At 38.1% G+C, this 18,889-nt stretch overlaps 1 protein-coding gene across 1 annotated transcript; it reads right to left on the reverse strand.

Annotated features, from left to right (window-relative positions):
- Positions 1-11,274: 11,274 nt before the first annotated feature.
- On the reverse strand, positions 11,275-11,838 carry LOC121373507 (tigger transposable element-derived protein 6-like). The gene has a single exon (XM_041500177.1). It carries the CDS (start codon positions 11,836-11,838, stop codon positions 11,275-11,277), a length of 564 nt encoding a protein of 187 aa, XP_041356111.1.
- Between the last annotated feature and the right edge of the window lie 7,051 nt (positions 11,839-18,889).

An 18,889-nucleotide genomic window follows, 5' to 3' on the forward strand; every position in this document is an offset into this window, starting at 1 on the left:
GGTCTGACCATAGAGTTTATATTTGTCTTTTCAACAATAAATATTAACATACTTCATTGTGTATTTGGTAAATGCGACTCTTTCGTATTTGTCTACACTATTTGCATTAATAATTGTAGAAATTTAAAGTGAAGTTGATCATCATGTATCTTTGCTGGACTCCAAGTAATCGAAAAAAATTTCTGCGGTATCGTTAAACTGATGCATTCATTCATTACATTTCCTGAGACCGCAGATGGTAGGATACATTTTTTTTTTCTTCTGAAAATCTGTTATTGGCTTTAGCTGGTGTGTATGCTACTAATGTGATCAGTATTGTCAGAATTTGATATCAATATTTGCTGTTGTGCATGCTACCAATGTAATTTTATTTTATTCTGTTGCAATATAAGCTGGTATTGTTCTTTCTTATATTATATCGTTCCAAGTATTACCAGTTAGTTTTCCCAGTTAGTCATTTAGCAATGGGCATGTCCGTTAAAAAAAAAACCTATTACAACAAACAAACAGACAAACAAACAAAACAAACTAAACATTAATATCCACCCTTTGTTAAAAACACTGAGAGAAAACAACTCAGCTGTAGTCATACTTGACACAAGACATCTAAATACATCACAAAACATTCAGCTGGTGAACAAATTATTTGATCAAAAGATCAAGTTTAAATATTTTTTACAACATTTAAAAAAATATTCAACTCATTTTAAAGTGACAGGAAAGTATATTCTAAACATATTCAGCCTGTGTTTCAATATTGGATGAAACATAAACGTTAAAATAATAATAAAAATACCCAGCTGGAAATGTTTTACAAAATATTATAAATAACTCAATAAATAATGTAGTATGTGTATGCAGGGCTAAATAACAGCTAAATGACAAAACGTATATTTAAGTTAGTAATATTTTATTTTAAGGTTATATAACATACAGACAATGCTTGTATTTTACATTCATTACATTTATACTTACACTTTATAATACTGTGTAAAGTTAGAACTGGAAATGTCATATTTCTTATAAAACTGGTAGGTAGTTTAATAATGAGAGAAAAAATTGAGTATGTCACTTATGCAAAACTGATGTTGGTGATGTGATCCAATGTTAATTGAACGTCTTTGTCTTTATAAGTATATACTGACTTGCTATACAAATAAAACAAGTGCAGTTACTTTTAACCATTTATTTTCTACAACTAAAAAATTACTTATTTATATAATCATCGGCTATTGAATGTCAACCATTAGTAGAATGGTTGAGGGCGGGGGGGGGGGGGGGGGCAAAACAAATGTGATTATGTAGAACCTGGGCGAAAAATCTGCTTCTTCTGATTTGCATTGTCCACTGCGTGCGAACGAAACATTAATCTGAATATTAATTTTTATGGCAGGACCGTAATGCGTGCTCGTGGTCGTATTCGTGCACAGCGCAGAGTCCAATGGATATTTCGCAAAATAACCGTTGATTCCATAAATGTCTGTCGTTAAATTTCGAGAAATAACAACCAGGGCAAACAAAACACACACACACACACACACACACACACACACACACACACACACAAAGAAAAGAAAAATAAACAAACAAAAAAATATAAAATACAATTAAAATAAAAACAAAATAAAATAAAACATGTACATTATTTAAAAATATTTTTACTGTTAATCATAACTCTCCCTGTCTGTCTGTCTCTCTCTCTCTCTCTCTCTCTCTCTCTCTCTCTCTCTCTCTCTCTCTCTCTCTCTCTCTCTCTCTCTCTCTATCTGTATGTATGTGTATGTGTATGTTCTCTCTCTATGTGTCTATAATACTCATGCTTAATACAACGTGTTTTGTTTTTGTTTTTGTTTTTTTGTAAACTGTACACGCAACTTTAATTCCAGTCCGCCATTACTAGATATTCAAATGACGTAAGAATATGAATGGCAATGACGTCAAACTCGAATGACGTCATTTTGGATGTCCTTACATCAAAATAAAGTTATGCCTAACGTGTTTTGTTTTCTGAACGCTGGACAGCTTTCAGTGTCAAATTGCCATTGAAATGTTTTTATTTGATGACTATGAATGCATACGTCAATCATGAAGTGTCACCCATGTATGTTTGCTTAAATGTCAATAAACCGAGTGCTGATACCTCGACTAATTTACATCTAATTTGCAAAGTTATCAAATTCTTAAAGTATGAGATCTGAAAAATATCACATAGGCCTACTTTGATTACACTGAAAATGTAACATATTATATACCTCTCTCTCTCTCTCTCTCTCTCTCTCTCTCTCTCAATCTCTCTCTCTCTCTCTCTCTCTCTCTCTCTCTCTCTCTCTCTCTCTCTCTCTCTCTCTCTCTCTCTCTCTCTCTCTCTCTCTCTCTCTCTCTCTCTCTCTCTCTCTCTCTCTCTCTCTCTCTCTCTATCTGTATGTATGTGTATGTGTATGTTCTTTCTGTATGTGTCTATAATACTTCTCTCTGTCCTTCTATCTGCCCCCCTCCTTTCCCCCTGTCTCTGTTCTTCTCTATCTGTCTCTATGTTGTCTGTCTGCGGACCTCCTCTCTCTGGCAATCAGTAAAACAGTTTAACTGATTGATAAATGCAGGCCCCAGTCAGGGTGATAAGGTTGGTCAATGAGGCGTTAACACTGTGGTTTCGTGTTGCATGCCACTGGCCATCCACGGTCATCTAAAACATTAAACATATTATTATACAGTTTATTGTATTACGTATAACAAAACATAAATACATCTCAATCCCCAGTCAAACCTTTAAAAAACACCCCAGTATTTTAGCCATTCAGTCATGGATTTAGTGAGCCATATTTGTCTAAATATGGATTGTAAATGGAAATTACATTTATTTGGAATACCAAACCTCGCTATTGTATAATCAAACACAGTTTAACTGAACCATGATCAAGGGAATCCCATAACAACCAGAGATAGCGCTTCTTTTTTAAATTTGGAACTCTTTTGTGATTTGTCAGAATACGTACGGCAAATCCGAGTAGTGATGAGGCTATATATACGACAGCCGTATAATGTACCCTTGAATTTTATATAAACGACCACCGTGTATAGAGGCTTGGAAAATAAGGGCCGGCTATATATGGCAAATACTTAAAAATATGTTATTTCAGAAGGAAAAAAACCCCAAAGAACTCGGCGAATAAGTTGAAAGAAAATAATAAATAGTCCGAACATGAACGCACGATTGTTTTTTTTCTTTTTATGATTGTTTTTTTCGTTTGTCCTTTTGTTTATTTTTATTATTATTATATTATTTTTTTTACGTAGCTACCATAAACAGGAGCACTGCAGGTGCTTGTGCTGGAATTTTAACACGGGGTCTAGACTGAGCCGAGCGGAGTTTATAGGTTGCTGTCGAGAAACGCTCTCTCAAAAAATTATCGGAAAAAGAAAAGAAAAGTAGCTTAAGCAGGTGGATATAATTATAAAATGGAGTATTATTTGTTTGTTTATATGTTGTTGGTTTTTTTTTTTTTTTTTTTTTTTTTTTTTTTTTTTTTTTTTTTTTTTCAGTTGTGGCATGGGTTATTATTGTTTTATTTTTTTTATTGAGCTACCATACACAGTACCACTGCAGACTCATGTGCAGAGATTTTAGCGGAGAGTTGGGGGGAGTCTATACTGAGGCGAGCGAAGTTTGTAGAAGATGGGGTCGAGACATGCTCTCCCGGAAAATGTACCATAAAAAAAAGTTAAGACAAATTGCTCGTGTCTGCACCGAACACAGAACATTGTGACGCAATCGGTTTTGCTTCATATACGATTCAATGTCCTGCGTTTCTGGAAAATAAAGCCCTGCTTATGTGTTTACCAGTACGTCGATCGCAATGTTGTGTCAATAAAATTTACTTAATTCATCTCATTAATTTATATTGTATTTGCAATTCAGTATGTTCAGTATGGCTCGTGCTCATACATATATATATTAGAGATGGGGTAATCGTTGTCAGTAATCGTAATCGATTGTAATTGATTACATGTTTTCATGTAATCGTAATCGTAATCGATTACATTGTTTGAGAATGTCATGTAATCGCAATCGTAATCGATTACATTGCTAATGTAATCGTAATCAACGAGTACTTTCATGATTACTCATAATTATTGACTAAACGTAGATGTGTTTAGCATCAACTCCAGTAACAGTGCCTATAGTTAGAAGCAGTACTGGTCAGTCAGTAGAACTGATCTCCCATTGTCTACTACTCTCAATGTAAAACTATTATTTGCCTTGAGAAACAGGGGATCATAACGTCTGGATTATCACATGAATGTTACCCAGGGGATGAAGACACACATTCACATAATGGTATCTATCGTGTTTACGTTTACTATAAAACCATTTGAATGAATACAGTGTTCTAGCAATATATAAAAGGGCACTGCACCATGCCCCAGTTTTGTATCCTAATTCATTGCCTAAAAAAAAGGAATAATATATATATATATATATATATATATGTTTTTATAATAAAACACTTGCGTTCCTCTGAATGCATATACAGCGTTACCACGGGTCTGAATCCAACTAAGAAACGCTTGACAATATCTCGTTTTGTCACAGGTGTGAAAGTCCTCCAATGGTACTGTGGCGAACTTTCTTTTGTTTTGTTAGTGGTTACGACTGCAGACAGGCAGCCAGCTAGTCCTATCAAACTTGATTCCATGGGCAGTCATCCTCACCCTGTCGCAGACACAACCACAAATAACGTAACTAATTACGGGCAACGGGCAACTATATTTACGTGCCCCTATCCACTAGGGTTCAGGCACGCCCACTTCGGGATTAGCCTCTGACTTCGCCAGTGACTGACTCCGGAGCAGGGGGGGGGGGGGGGGGGGGGGGGGGGGGTAAGTTTGAGGTGGGCGGAATTTGGAAAAAAGCCATTTAGTGAGCGCGGACCAAATAGCAGACACTTCATAAACTTGAAGTAACACCGAGTGGGAGCCGTGTTCTGATTGGCTGAATTTCGATTCCTCGGTGAAGCCTGTTTTTTACCTAAGTCTACAAAGAGTACTGCATACCGATACATGTCTGGACTCTAAAATTTTAGCCAAAAATGGTTAAGACTGCTCGGCCGAAAAGTTTTAAGGTGATTTTGAGCAATTGAACGGGCGCCAAAATAAAATGCGTTAGACTATTTATAAAAAAAATAAACATAAGAATTTTGAACTGCGTTCCAAAACATTTAAAGTCTAACTAGCCCACTAAAAGAGGTTAGTACTCACGGAGGTAAAGGTTGTTAGGAGGTTGGGGGCTACGGCTAGCCGATGAAGTTGGTGGCGTCCAGCAGTGGGAAGATCATGCCGGTAGGGAGAGGCTGCTACCATCTTTGTAATGTGACTGTACTCTGTCCCCGCCAGGATTTTGAGGACGCGATTTAGTGACGGTTTTGTCCATTTCCTTAAGTAGCAGCGCTTGATTGTATCTTCCCTTCCGGCGAACGGTGACGCAAACTGTAGTGATTATCCACATCCACCTGGACGCGATGGACAGCAAATTCCCCTTCATCGGACTCGGTCGGTAGCGGATGGTATGTGCTATGCTTCGGCTCACTAATGAGCTGGGCGCACGGTCCTCGATGTTGATCTTCATCAGCTGTTGGAACCGCGGATGGAGTTTTGCCGGCCTTCAGTGTCCATGGTCCCTCTGGTTGTTCATCTGGATTCGGCGGTTGAGTCGGGCGACTTGGCTTGGCTGGAGTGGCACTCGGGGGAGTGGTCGCCTTCCTCTTAACCACAGCCGTCCTTCCGGGCCTGGGTCTCAACGGGTGCCACCGGTTTAATCGGCGACAAGTCCGGAAGCCCAGAAGTAAAGGCAGGCGGATCGGGTCGGATGTACGACGAACTGCAGAAGACTGAGTCCGGCATGTCACTTTCCTCGGTTCCTGCAGAGGGGACGTTGATGACTGGGGCCGAGACCACTTCCATCTTCGTCTTCCTCTTCAGTTGAGTGGCGTTGGGCGATCCAGCAGACGGAGTCGCTGCCGGCGGTTTAGCCGCCGGTTTTGTCTCCCCCTGCGCCGCCGCTGGCGCACGTCTCCTCTTCCTCCACCTTCCTTTCTTCGGTGGTACCGGGTCCCCGTACACCAAGGTCACGGAGGCCCGTGACCCGGTGTACGATACCCGGTACTCTAACAGCATTCCGTAGGATTTGAGCAATCCCCCCAGGTGGGGGGGGGGGGGGGCAGATCGAGAGAGCAAGGGCTGACGTCCGTCTTCATCGATAAATAATACAGAATGCAAGAATCGAATGCAAGAATCGAATGGCGTAACTAATTAAGCAAACACCCAGTTGAAAGTAGTTTATCACGATAAACCTTGGTTTATTTCCCTTTAAAATATTAATACGCCTGACAAAAATTCCCGAAAGCTGATTTTAATAGATGTCCTACGAAACACGGCGCTTCTAATGATACCAAAATAAACACACCCAGACAAAGATACTTGTAATTTTCACCGATACAATTGGATCCTTATAATATGGCACAAAGCAAGCATGACTGCAGCCCCTGCACGCGCTGTAACCTCAACGTGGTGCAGGGGTGTAACATTCTCTTTGAGAATGGCCAATACAGCACACATTGAAAGTTTGAGTAAAAGTCAGTATCTATCTGTGACATTTGTATTTTTGCACAGTTCTTTACACTGTGTTTTAATGTAACTGTTTAATTTTTATATTGATGTTGATCATCACATTGTTTTTGCATTTACCATGGTTTGACACCCAATAGCTGATGTATGTTTCGTGCTGGGGTGTCGTTAAACATTCATTCATTCATCCATTCATTCATGCATGACTGCAAATCGATTCACTAATAATAGGCATTTTTAGAATGTCAACAATTAAATGCAATGAGCAACTTGTGCACATGTATATGTATGCATATATCAATTTAATTATTTATTTACTTGTTTGTTCTTTTCTTTCGTTCTTTATTTCTTCATTTATAGATTTAAAAAATAATAATAATAATTTATTTTAATTTGTGGATGGTATTAAATGGTATACGTTCTACAAACAATAAAAAAACAAAACAAGTAATAGTGATGAGAGTTTGCAATTACTAATTATGGCTTATTCCAATAATATAACAACATATATATGTTATGCATTGATACAATAATTATACCTATGGCTATGGGTACCTTTTTGTCAATAATCCAAATTTAAGAATAATAAATCTGGTTTTGGAAACTTATTCCCTCCCTGCAGTATACATACGTTTATAAATGTTTGAAATAATTTAATAAATAATCCAAAATTATCCATTATGTCTTTCAATGAATGAAATCGGTATGGTTGTAAAATAAAATGCATAACTTCATGGTGGAAACATCATTTCATTATTTGTGTAGATTTGTGGAAATGTAATCATGATTGTAATCGCCCCATCTCTGATATATATATACGAGGTGGTATCAAAAGGTTCCGAGACGGCCTATATACAAGAAAGTATTCACTTGATTCAAGTTTGGGCACCATCCCCTTCAAAATAGTCCCCTTGTGCAGCGATACAGCGCTCCCAGCGCCGTTGCCAATGTCGTTAATGGATCTTTGACGATCCTCATGCACAAGTCCCCGAATTGTTTCCACATTTTCGGGGGTTGAGCTCGTGGAAGGTCGCCCAGTGATGTTCTGCTGCTCTTGAAGAGTGCGTGCCACTCGAAAAACCTTGCACGACTCATTGTTTCATGTCAAAAGTCTCAGTTGCAGATTTACCGAGTTTGACACAGAATTTGATGTTCGCTCTCTGCTCTAGTTTGCAGTCCATAATGAAATCGCAAATGTGCCCGTGCACGTGGTCACAAAAACTCCCGTAGCACAAAACAAGATTGTAGAATCTCATTGGCTCGAACGCCCAACGGTCGAACCTACCGGTATTCTCGAACCAAGAACAATGTCGCGATTTTTTTCTCTATTAAACCCTTTTATTTTTGTGCTGATTAGTCGAATACCCCTACCCCTTTTCACGTCAGTCATAAAGTAAGTTATTATAAATTCGGAAGTGGAAAGAATTAATCCTAGATCACATGCCGGCTTATTATGTTGTTTATTTAGCACCTATCGGTAATTATCTTTCTAGTACAGACAATTGTACCACGATAATCGTTGGCTGAATGAACCTTGCATATAACACCAATCAATTGGTGAGCCTAGGCAGGCCTCGCCGGTTTACTTTAATCATTTTAATCGCTACTCTATGCATGACCCTCGGCATATTTTGTTTATAACTTGAAATACAGGAGAGATCAATGTAATGTAGTGATTGCAACAATAACAGGTAAAGGGCCTCCGCCTGTGCTTCATGCACTTTCATTTGTTTCTCAACGTTCTCAATATGTCGCAAAAGATTCTACAACAGCATAATAAAGAACGATTTCTTAACTTAATAAATATTTATAAATACAAACTACCAGTGTGTTTGTTATTTGTTTATTTAACAGTGATAAATAATAGTTATAAATATGTGTCTCATCCGACATTTGACGGTGACTTCGTTACTCATGAGTCAATCGGACCATCTCCCCCAAGCCAGTTTTACGGAAATATGCCAGGTGTTCCGACTGGTTTGTGTGTTACAGAAGCACCCAACAATCCATTGTTGTCATTTTTTTCCTTCATAATTTTCGCGGCCATCTTGAATTCAAGATGGCAGCTAAGCTAAATCCACATGGGTCAATATTTGAACTTGTTTGTAAATTTTATATTCCTCTACCTATCGCTGTAAGGTATTAAATTAAAGGTATGTGTTTAACAAAAATATATAGCATGATAACAGTTATAAAGATCTTGTTGTATTTATAGGACCTTTGTTTGTAAGATAAAGTGATACATTTTCCTGTTAATTTTAAACACTTAATATCAATAAACGTAATGTACAACAATGTGTACAACCTTTAGTCACTTGTATGGATCTAAATATCTGCACATACCTTTCCTGCAGAAAGGAGCAATACCAGTATATTGTCATAAACAATAAGTGCATAATGGCGCCACTACCCCTCATTTCGAGCCAAATTATAAAACAAAAATGTGACATCGCCTTGTAGTGTGTATTATGCAGGTATATATTACATAATTTGGCATGCAATATACCAAACTGTTGGTAGCTGTGCAATATAAACACATTTTCTTCTATCTTTTTTTCGATTTTGTTTCTTATTTTAAAAATAATTATTACCTCAGATATTTATATATTGATATTGTCGGGGTTGGGGCCCTGAAATTATTATCTTACAAGAAGAAAAGAAAATCCATATTTCAAAATATAGAAAACAAACGTTAATGGCGTTTAAGTTACAAAAAACCCCCAACAACAACAAAACAACAACAACAAAAAACACCACAAAAAAGACCACAAAAAACAAACAAACAAACCAACACTATTTGTCTTATATTGGAGTTATTTTTAAATATTATGCATCTGGTTTTAGAAATCCACATTTGTAAAATACCATTATTTTGTTTGTTTAATTTATAATGTGTTACTCTTACAGCCTTTGGAGAAAAAAAAAATGTCTAAAGCAGTTTTCAATTCCTGTTAATTTCATTATCAGTGGAAATCATGGAAAGTCATGACTTTTCTTGGTAAATAAGTGTATGAACCATGATTAAGATAATTTACAGTGTTTTTTCTTAATATAAGTATCGAAAAGTAGAATATTTTGATACCGATCTGTCAAATACATTTATGTTAAAACAGGCTCAGTGAAATCAGAATTCCTATCAGATTATGTAATTTTCTACACAAAAATTAAATTATTTACATTAACAAATTATAAATATTGCAAAACAATACCACTATCATTTCTAATTTCATTTAAATGTGCATATAAAAAAAAGAAAACTAACAACAAAAAACAGTAAATTTAATATTTTAAATTTCCTATTTATTTTTCATTATTTTTGTATTACTTGTATACACACACACACACACACACACACACACACATACACACATACACATATATATATATATATATATATATATATATATATATATATGTATATGTATGTGTGTGTGTTTGTGTGTGTGTGTGTGTGTGTGTGTGTGTATGTATGTATATACATACATACATACATACATACCTACATACCACTAACATACATACATATATACATGTATATATATATATATATATATATATATATATATATATATATATATATATATATATATAGTCGAACCTGTCTATGGCGGCCACTCGTGGGACATGACAAAAGTGGCCGCCATAGAGAGGTGGCTGCCGTATGCAGGTCATATATAAGTCCGAATTTTTTAAAACATTTACACGTATGTTGCAATAGAACTATTAAGGAGCCATATACATGTGCAAAAACGTAATTAAAATCAAGACAAAAAATTATCATCTATATGAAATTTTATTAAGTGAAAAAGAGAATATTTAACAAACAACAGAATAATGGAGCACTGTTCTGCGCATTAAAGTCACTGATTATCCTTCAATGTTCACTTGCTAAAGAAGTCACGTATCTTGCTTTGTTTGCACGTATTTTCAACTCGCATGTTTGTCACACTTTCCTGAAGTTCCATCACAGAAGTTACGGTATCACATTTACCGTGGAAGAGTCCAAATTCTTTTAACTTTCGAACATATTGTTCGGTCTCTGACAGAGAACACCCGGTGGTAGTATCCACACTTTCTTCGTCACTGCTAACATCTTCTGATGATTGGGATGGCTCCAAGTTCTTCAGAAGTTCCGAAGTTGGTCTGGTCCAGTTCAAAGATCCTTCCTCACAGGTTGGAACGCCGGCATCCGAGTCGGCCAACTCTTGAAATGTACAGTTGAACAGCTGCTTTGACTTGGCCAATATAACTAGAGGCAAGTCGTCGTCATCGTCGTCGTCAGTGTCGACGTCACTGGCTGCACTAATAGCTACTTCAGAATCTTTGAACCCACATTTTGCGAAGCACTTCTGGATGGTGGATGCTTCCACGTGTTTCCATGCATTGTGGATCCAGTAGATGGCCTGCAGAATGTTGATTTCTTTCAGAAGCTGTGAACCACACTTGCTTGTATCCTTTTCCATGGCAGAGATCACGTGCTGTAGTTGTCTTTTCCGGTATTTCAGCTTCATTGTTTGTATGATGCCTTGGTCCATGGGTTACAATTTGGAAGTGGTATTTGCTGGCAGAAATACTAATTTCACATTACTCAGTTGAGTTGCGGGTGAGATGGGGCGTTATCGACAAACAGTAACACTTTTCTTCCTTGTCGTCTCATCTTGCAGTTAAATCTCTGCAGCCACCACTCAACAATCCGGTGTTCATCCATGCTTTCTTGTTGTTGGTGTATGTTACTGGTAGAGATTCTGGTGTTATGTATTTAAAACAGCGTGGTTTCTTGCACTTTCCTATGACTAGAGGAACACATTTTTCTCCGGTCATACTTGCACATAGTGCCACGGTCAGTCTCTCCTTAGAGCGCTTACCGCCAGCACATTCATCACCTTTCACTTTAAGGGTTGCCTCTGTTGTATCCCTGTAAAACAGACCGGTCTCGTCCATATTGAAAATGTCCTTAGGAGCATACCCGTCACACACCACTGGCAACTTTGATTTCCAGTCCTCAACTGCAGTGTCACTTACGTCACCTCGCTCCCCACTTAGTGTACCTGCGACGATGTTGTGCCTATGTCTGAATGAATACAGCCACCCATTTGACGCTTTGAAACTCGCTATTCCCAAATCTTCGGCAAATTTTAATGCCTTCTCGTTAATCAGTGGACCGCTGACATTTATTCTACGAGCAGTGGCATCTTGGAACCATTTCCAAACCAACATGTTAATATCCTCATTGCCTGTAAGTTTTCTCTGCCTTTTTCTGTCACTAAAAAAACAATTGTGGCCGCGATAGCAGGTTCATTTTCGCTTTTTTATGACAAAAGTGTGGCGCTGGCCGTGTTGAGCAAGTGGTTGCCATATAGAGGTAAAATATATAGTAAATTTCATTGGGGGGCCGCGAAGGCAGGTTTAACTGTATATATATATATACTCTTCAAAAAAAGAAACGCAAAACCACATTGTCGTAACATTTGGAGAATTGATTTAATTATTGAATGGTGAGTCCGATAATTACCAAATGTTGCAGGATTGTTCACAATTCACTCTAGTCCATTGTGAATAAGTGATAGGACACACCACCAAGGTCAAGGTCATCTGGAGTCAATACCGGGTGTGGCCTCCGCGTGTGTTGACAACTGCCTGGCACCGCCTGCCCATTGAAGCAACCAGAGTACGGATGACGTCCCGGGGGATGGTGGCCCACTCGGCCTGCAAGGCTGCTGCCAGCTCGGGCAGGGTCTGGGGCTGTGGTTGTCGCTGTCGGAGGCGTCGGTCCAACTCGTCCCATAGATGCTCAATTGGGTTCAAATCCGGTGATGTCGATGGCCAAGGAAGGACATTAATGTTGTTGTTCTGTAGGAAAGCCGTTGTGAGACATGCTGTGTGAGGCCTGGCGTTGTCATGTTGGAACACTGCGTTGGCGTTGGCCATAACTGGAACGATGTGTGGCCGGAGGATCTGGTCAATGTAGCCCTGTGCATTCAGGTTGCCCTGCACGTGGACCAGGTCAGTTTCTGCCAGTGTGTGAGATGGCTGCCCACACCATGACACTACCCCCCCCCGCCGAATCTGTCCACTTCCTGCACGCAGTTTGCCGCATAACGTTCACCACGACGCCTATACCCGCGACATCTTCCATCATGACGTCGGAGCAGAAATCGGGACTCGTCACTGAACCACACCTGTCTCCATCGCATTTGAGGCCATTGTCGATGAATCTGGCACCACTGCAGTCGGAGTCGACGGTGTTGTGGTGTTAAGATGACACCTCGAACTGGACGTCTGGCACGAATTCCTACCTCACGTAGGCGGTTCCGTACGGTCTGGTCGGATATCCTGTGCAAACCTGGTATTGCTGCGGCTGTGGAGGTGGCAGTAGTCAATCGTTCCCGAAGGTGGCGTACCCGGATGTAGCGGTCCTGCCCGGGGGTAGTGACCCGTGGTCGACCGGATCTAGGGAGGTCACGTGTTGATCCATGTTGCTGGTAACGGTCCCACAGTCTGGAGATGGTGCTTGGGGACACATGGAATGCCCTGGCAACGGCCGTTCTGGATTCGCCTGCGTCTAGTCGGCCGATGGCATTGTTTCTCTGCGGTTCACTGAGACGTGGCATGTCCTGGATTGTCAACTGTCGGCCAGATACAGAGGCCAGGCAAGCGAACACCCTGCACTTTTATACTGTCGGTGTTCATGTTGCACGTGCAGACAACGCACGTGCAGTGGTGACATGGTTTTCACGTGGCTGCGTTTTTGCGAATATTCACATTTTGGAACTTTATTGTACAGTAGCTGCGTTTTATCGAATGTAACCGTGGGAATGTGTTTGGGACATGCAATGACCTTATATTCACAAAGCATGAACCGGTAGGAAACATAAAATCGGAGTTATAACCCATTTGTACCCTTTTGCGTTTCTTTTTTTGAAGAGTATATATATAGATATATAGATACATATATACACATATATATATATATATATATATATATATATATATATATATTATATATTAATATATATATATATATATATATATATATGGATATATATGTGTATATCTATATATGTATATGTGTGTATATATATATATATATATATATATCTATATATATATATATATATATATATATATATATATATATATATATATATTACATCTCTCTGTGTTTGTGTTAACATATGCTGTTTAGTATGGATCATCACAAGTGCACTGAATACCTGACTGTGTACGTTGTTACACTCGCCAACCTCTTACACACTCATTCAATTTATTGAGAAACTGTGGGATCAGTGTATCCAGATCAGATATACTGGAATCAAGACATCCAAATGACTTCACAACTGAATAGACAATTAATCACATGTAAAATCGAGGACGAGAGGCATCAATAGAGTCAGTAGAAACTATCCAACATGCTATTGACGTTACTTGACAAGACGTGCAAAGACAAGTTACGTAGAAACCATACTAGATATGGTAAGTATGATCGGTTCGGAAGACATAGCACACAAGAACAGTCACCCATCAGAGATCAGACAGATTTTCAAAGACTGGAAAGTGTTTTGCAAACTTTTATCAATCCATATGAAGTTGACATGAAAGAAGGTTTGTTTTGCATTTCGTGTAATGCACAAGCCCTAGCTAAAGTTGCAAACAATATCTTGAAGTCTAAAGCAGTTGGAAACAAGCTTTCGAAACATTTCTTCAGAAAAGTTTTGTTGGCAAATCAACGAAGTTCTATGCACCCATTCCAAGACGGTCACTAAAGACGTTTGGTTTCATTGAATAAATGAAGAAGTTGACGTCTTCAACCATGAATGTTGTTCAAGAAACAGCACATTGCCATCTCTCTGGAAAACGGCTCGTTATCTTCAGAAACTACTGTTTTGTCCAGTAGACATTAGCTCCATCAGATGGACTGCCGACGAAGACAGACAAGTTCAAACTCATGTATCAGCTTAAACTTTAAAGATGAGACAACACTTGTTACGCATCCTAACCTTGATGTCTGGGGTTCATACATAGTTGATGGGAAAAGTGTAGCCTAAGGATAATAGTGTCACTTTATAATTCTGTTTCGATACAGAAGAGAAAAGGTAGAAGTATTTCTACTCAGTGTGTACAACAACCCAGAGAAGATTCTAGTCCTGTTATCAGATGCCAAAAGAAATGCGTTTTATAACACAGAGAATTCTTTGCTATGTCACTGAATGTTGAAAGATGTCAATGACGTGAACAAGGAAGACATATATATTTCCTGCAGTACAAATATGGAAAAAAGGTCATTGGAGGGGTCATTAAAATATTACGTAAAACGCACATGGGGTGGGTGTGTGTATGTCCAAATGTTATGTAGCATTACATGGGGGGGGGGTCCAAATGTTATGTAGCGTTACTTCAAGTGTTACTTAATATGTTTTGAGGGGTGTATGGACTAGCGTTACCGAGCTTCACAAGGGGGAGGGAGGATGTCTAATTTTGACCAAATAATAGCATTACGTAATATTTGGACAGCCTCTGAAGATATAGTAAAACAAAGTTAGATTAGACTAAACATTAAAAGTATGCATAGCATGTTCATTGAGCTTTGTCTGATATACACAACGTGTTTGTATTGTCACCAATGTGATCCATTTTGGATTTAACAATTTAAATTCTAGCCAAAATGTTCCTATATTTTTGTAAATCATATTTAATTTAGTTTGTAAATTCATTAATGTCAATACAATGTAATGAACACAAAATGTATGATTTGTTTAATGAGACGTAGGGTAACATAATGTTCAATATTTCCAGCCATATACAGTCTATATGGCAATTAATGTTATTAATTATAGCTGGAGAAACATATAAAGCAGTTTAAACAGATACAAGTGAAATGTTTTAGTTAATAAAAATATACATACGGTTTATGGACCACAAATTGAACACAATTGCATGATAATGTTTGTATATTTAACCCCAAAACGGTATATCAGCACGAAAGTCATCTTTACACATGTCATTTTGCTATATATTGTTTCCATATGCTCACACCATCAGTTCAGTGATAGGTAGAGGAATATCTAAATCATACAGAGGTCTAGATATGACCCAGAGTTGGTGTTACAATGGCCGCCATCTTGAATTTAAAAAAGGAGAAGATCTTTGAGTTGTATTTCCTCTTGCAATTTCGCGCATATGGAATATGACTACATACAGCAAAACAATCTAATTAAAATTAGCTCCACTATTACATGTGGATCTAACACCAGCTAGTTGGAGCTCATGTCCACCAATCAAAACCTTACTTGCAGAATACTGCCAGTGATTTAAACATAATTTGAAAACATTCCGAATTATACATGTTTCGTGTGAATTACGAATGCCTTAAAACATGTTTTATTTTATAAAATAAATAATTTGTAATGTAAAACTGAAGACTGATTTATTTTATTTTTATTTTTTATAAATAAGTAAATAATTTGTAATGTGAAATTGAAGACTGATAACCCACCTCGTACGTATTGGTATGGTTCGCTGTACTGCGGCCACTAAAATAGACTCGCCCGATATTTTTAGAATTTGTATGCTTCCAAATAACGTTATAAAAGGCGAAGTGTGATTGGTCAATATTTAAATTATTATTTACAGACGAAATGTTACCTGGACATTGGTTGGGGACTACACAGTGCTGTTAGCAATCCGATTAAAATTAGTTCTACTGGTCTAAATAAGGCATTCGTAATTCACATGAAACATATCGTATACCCTCAGGATAATTCGGAATGTTTTCAAATTATTCTTAAATCACTGGCAGGATTCTGCAAGTAAGGTTTTGATTGGTGAACATCAGCTCCAACTGGCTGGTGTTAGATCCACATGTAATAGTGGAGCTAATTTTAATTAGATTGACAGCAAAATAACCCTTTAGTAATATTTGTTTGCGGCAAAAGTCACTTGTTAAAATATGTACGTAAGCAACCTCAAAATTGCAGTCAGAGAACAATTATTAAGTTCGAGCCCTGCTGCTAGTTTGTGTACTGTCCATGTCGCAGATCCCAGGTTCATCCTGTGACAATGGACACTACGTTTGGTTAATCTACAAACCTGTAACACATATGGATTAAGTTACAACAGATAGGGCCTACACAATAATTATACAAACATTCCATAGTTTTTTCTTTCTCCTACTTACTTCAAATCCATAATCCGTCACTAGGATAGTCAGGTTAAATTGTCGATCTGGAGCGAATGGAAAGGATGGCTGGTAAATCTGCTTTACGCCCCAAACTCCATCAATGGAGGAGATGATAACCACAGTGTTTATGTCACCATCATGGTTGAAGCGCACGTCAAAATGTAAGAGTAGCATCTTGACATCATCGTGATATAGGTTGAAGGAGAACCTGGAACAGAAAGATAAACTTAAAGTTTGTTTGACACCACTAGAGCTCATTGATTAATTAATCATCGGATATGAGATGTCAAACATTAAATTTTGGTAATTCTGATTCGTAGTCATCAGGAAACCCGCTACATTTTCCATTAGCAGCAAGGTATCTTTTATATGCACTTCAACACAGACAGTAAAACACATACCATGGCATTTCACCATTTGTTATGCACTGGTTGGAACGAGACAGACCCCAATAATTGTTATGGATCCACCGAGGTGGTTCAATCCTGCTACGCACGCAACTTAGGCCAGCGTACAACCGACTGAGCCAAATCCCGCCACCGGAACAGATAAATTGCAGTCAGTGAACAATTATTAAGTTCGAGCCCTGCTGCTAGTTTGTGTACTGTCCATGTCGCAGATACTAGGTTCAACGTGTTAACATGGATACTATGTTTGGTGAATCTAAAAAACCTGTAAGACATTTCGATTAAGTTACATCAGAGTGAAACAAGAGTCTTTGATGTTTGAAACGAGGAAATAGTGTTTACAAAATACACTAGAGTTCGTTTCCATAATCGTTACTTCTCAGAGGTATGTGTGGGGTTTTGGGGGAGGAGGGGGTATTGTCAGAACCATATTGTGTATATTATGTATTTACTCGCAGTGTTTGTATGGTCCCTTTTCATATGCACAGTCAAATAATGTAGCGCGTGTAATGGTTTGGTCTGCACGGGCAAGGCCTGCTGCGGACTGTTCCATTTTGTTTGTCAACATGCTAAAAGTGCTGGTTCGGGTTATTGCCGGGGTAGAACCTATAGTGTGACATACTGTGCATGAGCGGCGATGGGAGTGTGTGGACACCTGGTAACGTGGTCTTATCGAAGGGTTTGCCATGAACAACTAGGGTAAGTACAGTTTTGGATTATTTATAAATAGTGGTGTATTAAATACTTGGAGTTGCATTATGTTGTAAGAATTTTGTTTTACTTGTAAATTAAGGAAACTAGTATAATTTCGTACGGTAGTGTATTTGTGTACAATATATTTTGTATAAATTAAAGTGACAAGTGCTAATACCAATATAGGTCATTATGAGTTTATTGGTTACTGGCTTATATCGGACATTTAACGCAGTTTGATGAACTATCATTGTATATATCTGTACACTAGTGTAGCGTTCCTGGTTTTCAGTCTGTCTATCTTTTCATATTTTCCTTGGTTATTATATTCAGTTAAGATTCTGATTATATCTCTTACTAATTACATTAACAGCATGATCTAACTCTACTCACTTATGAATATCAGGAACGTTATTTTCTCTTTGCTACGAGGGATAATACAATAAGTGTCGTGCAACCGTTTTAAATGTTGTCGGCAGAAGTCCGTGCAAGAGTGTGGCCTGACTGAATCAACCAATCAGGTTGGTCAAGTTATATTATTTTTCGACGCACGTTATTCATCCCTACTTGCGCTCGGGTTGTTTTTTCTGGGGAGGTTAGTTTTTGTGTGCTGTGTTGTTTTTCGTTTTATATATATGTAAACCTGTTTGCTTCCCATCCTAGCTGGTCTGCCCATTTAGTACATACGTTTAACCAATGCATATCTTATAAGTTTCGGTTATTAAAATTTATAATTAACTACGTAAAAGCGAGTCAGTTCACAATGACCCTTTTTACGTGTAAGTTGTAATCGTCCCATATTCGCATCGTCTTTCCTTGTTTTTTACGTGCACGAACTGTCCGCTTAATCTCGTGTTGGCTGAGTTAGAGAACGGACGACCGTCTGAATAAATTAAAACCTGATTAATTATGGATCTCGTTGATTTTAATAAGCGGTCTTCGTCCATTGTCCGAGGTTTTGATAACCCGATTTCCGATAAGTTAGTCCCTA

Source organism: Gigantopelta aegis, chromosome 5 (genome assembly GCF_016097555.1).
Source record: "Gigantopelta aegis isolate Gae_Host chromosome 5, Gae_host_genome, whole genome shotgun sequence".
NCBI lineage: Eukaryota > Metazoa > Mollusca > Gastropoda > Neomphalida > Peltospiridae > Gigantopelta > Gigantopelta aegis.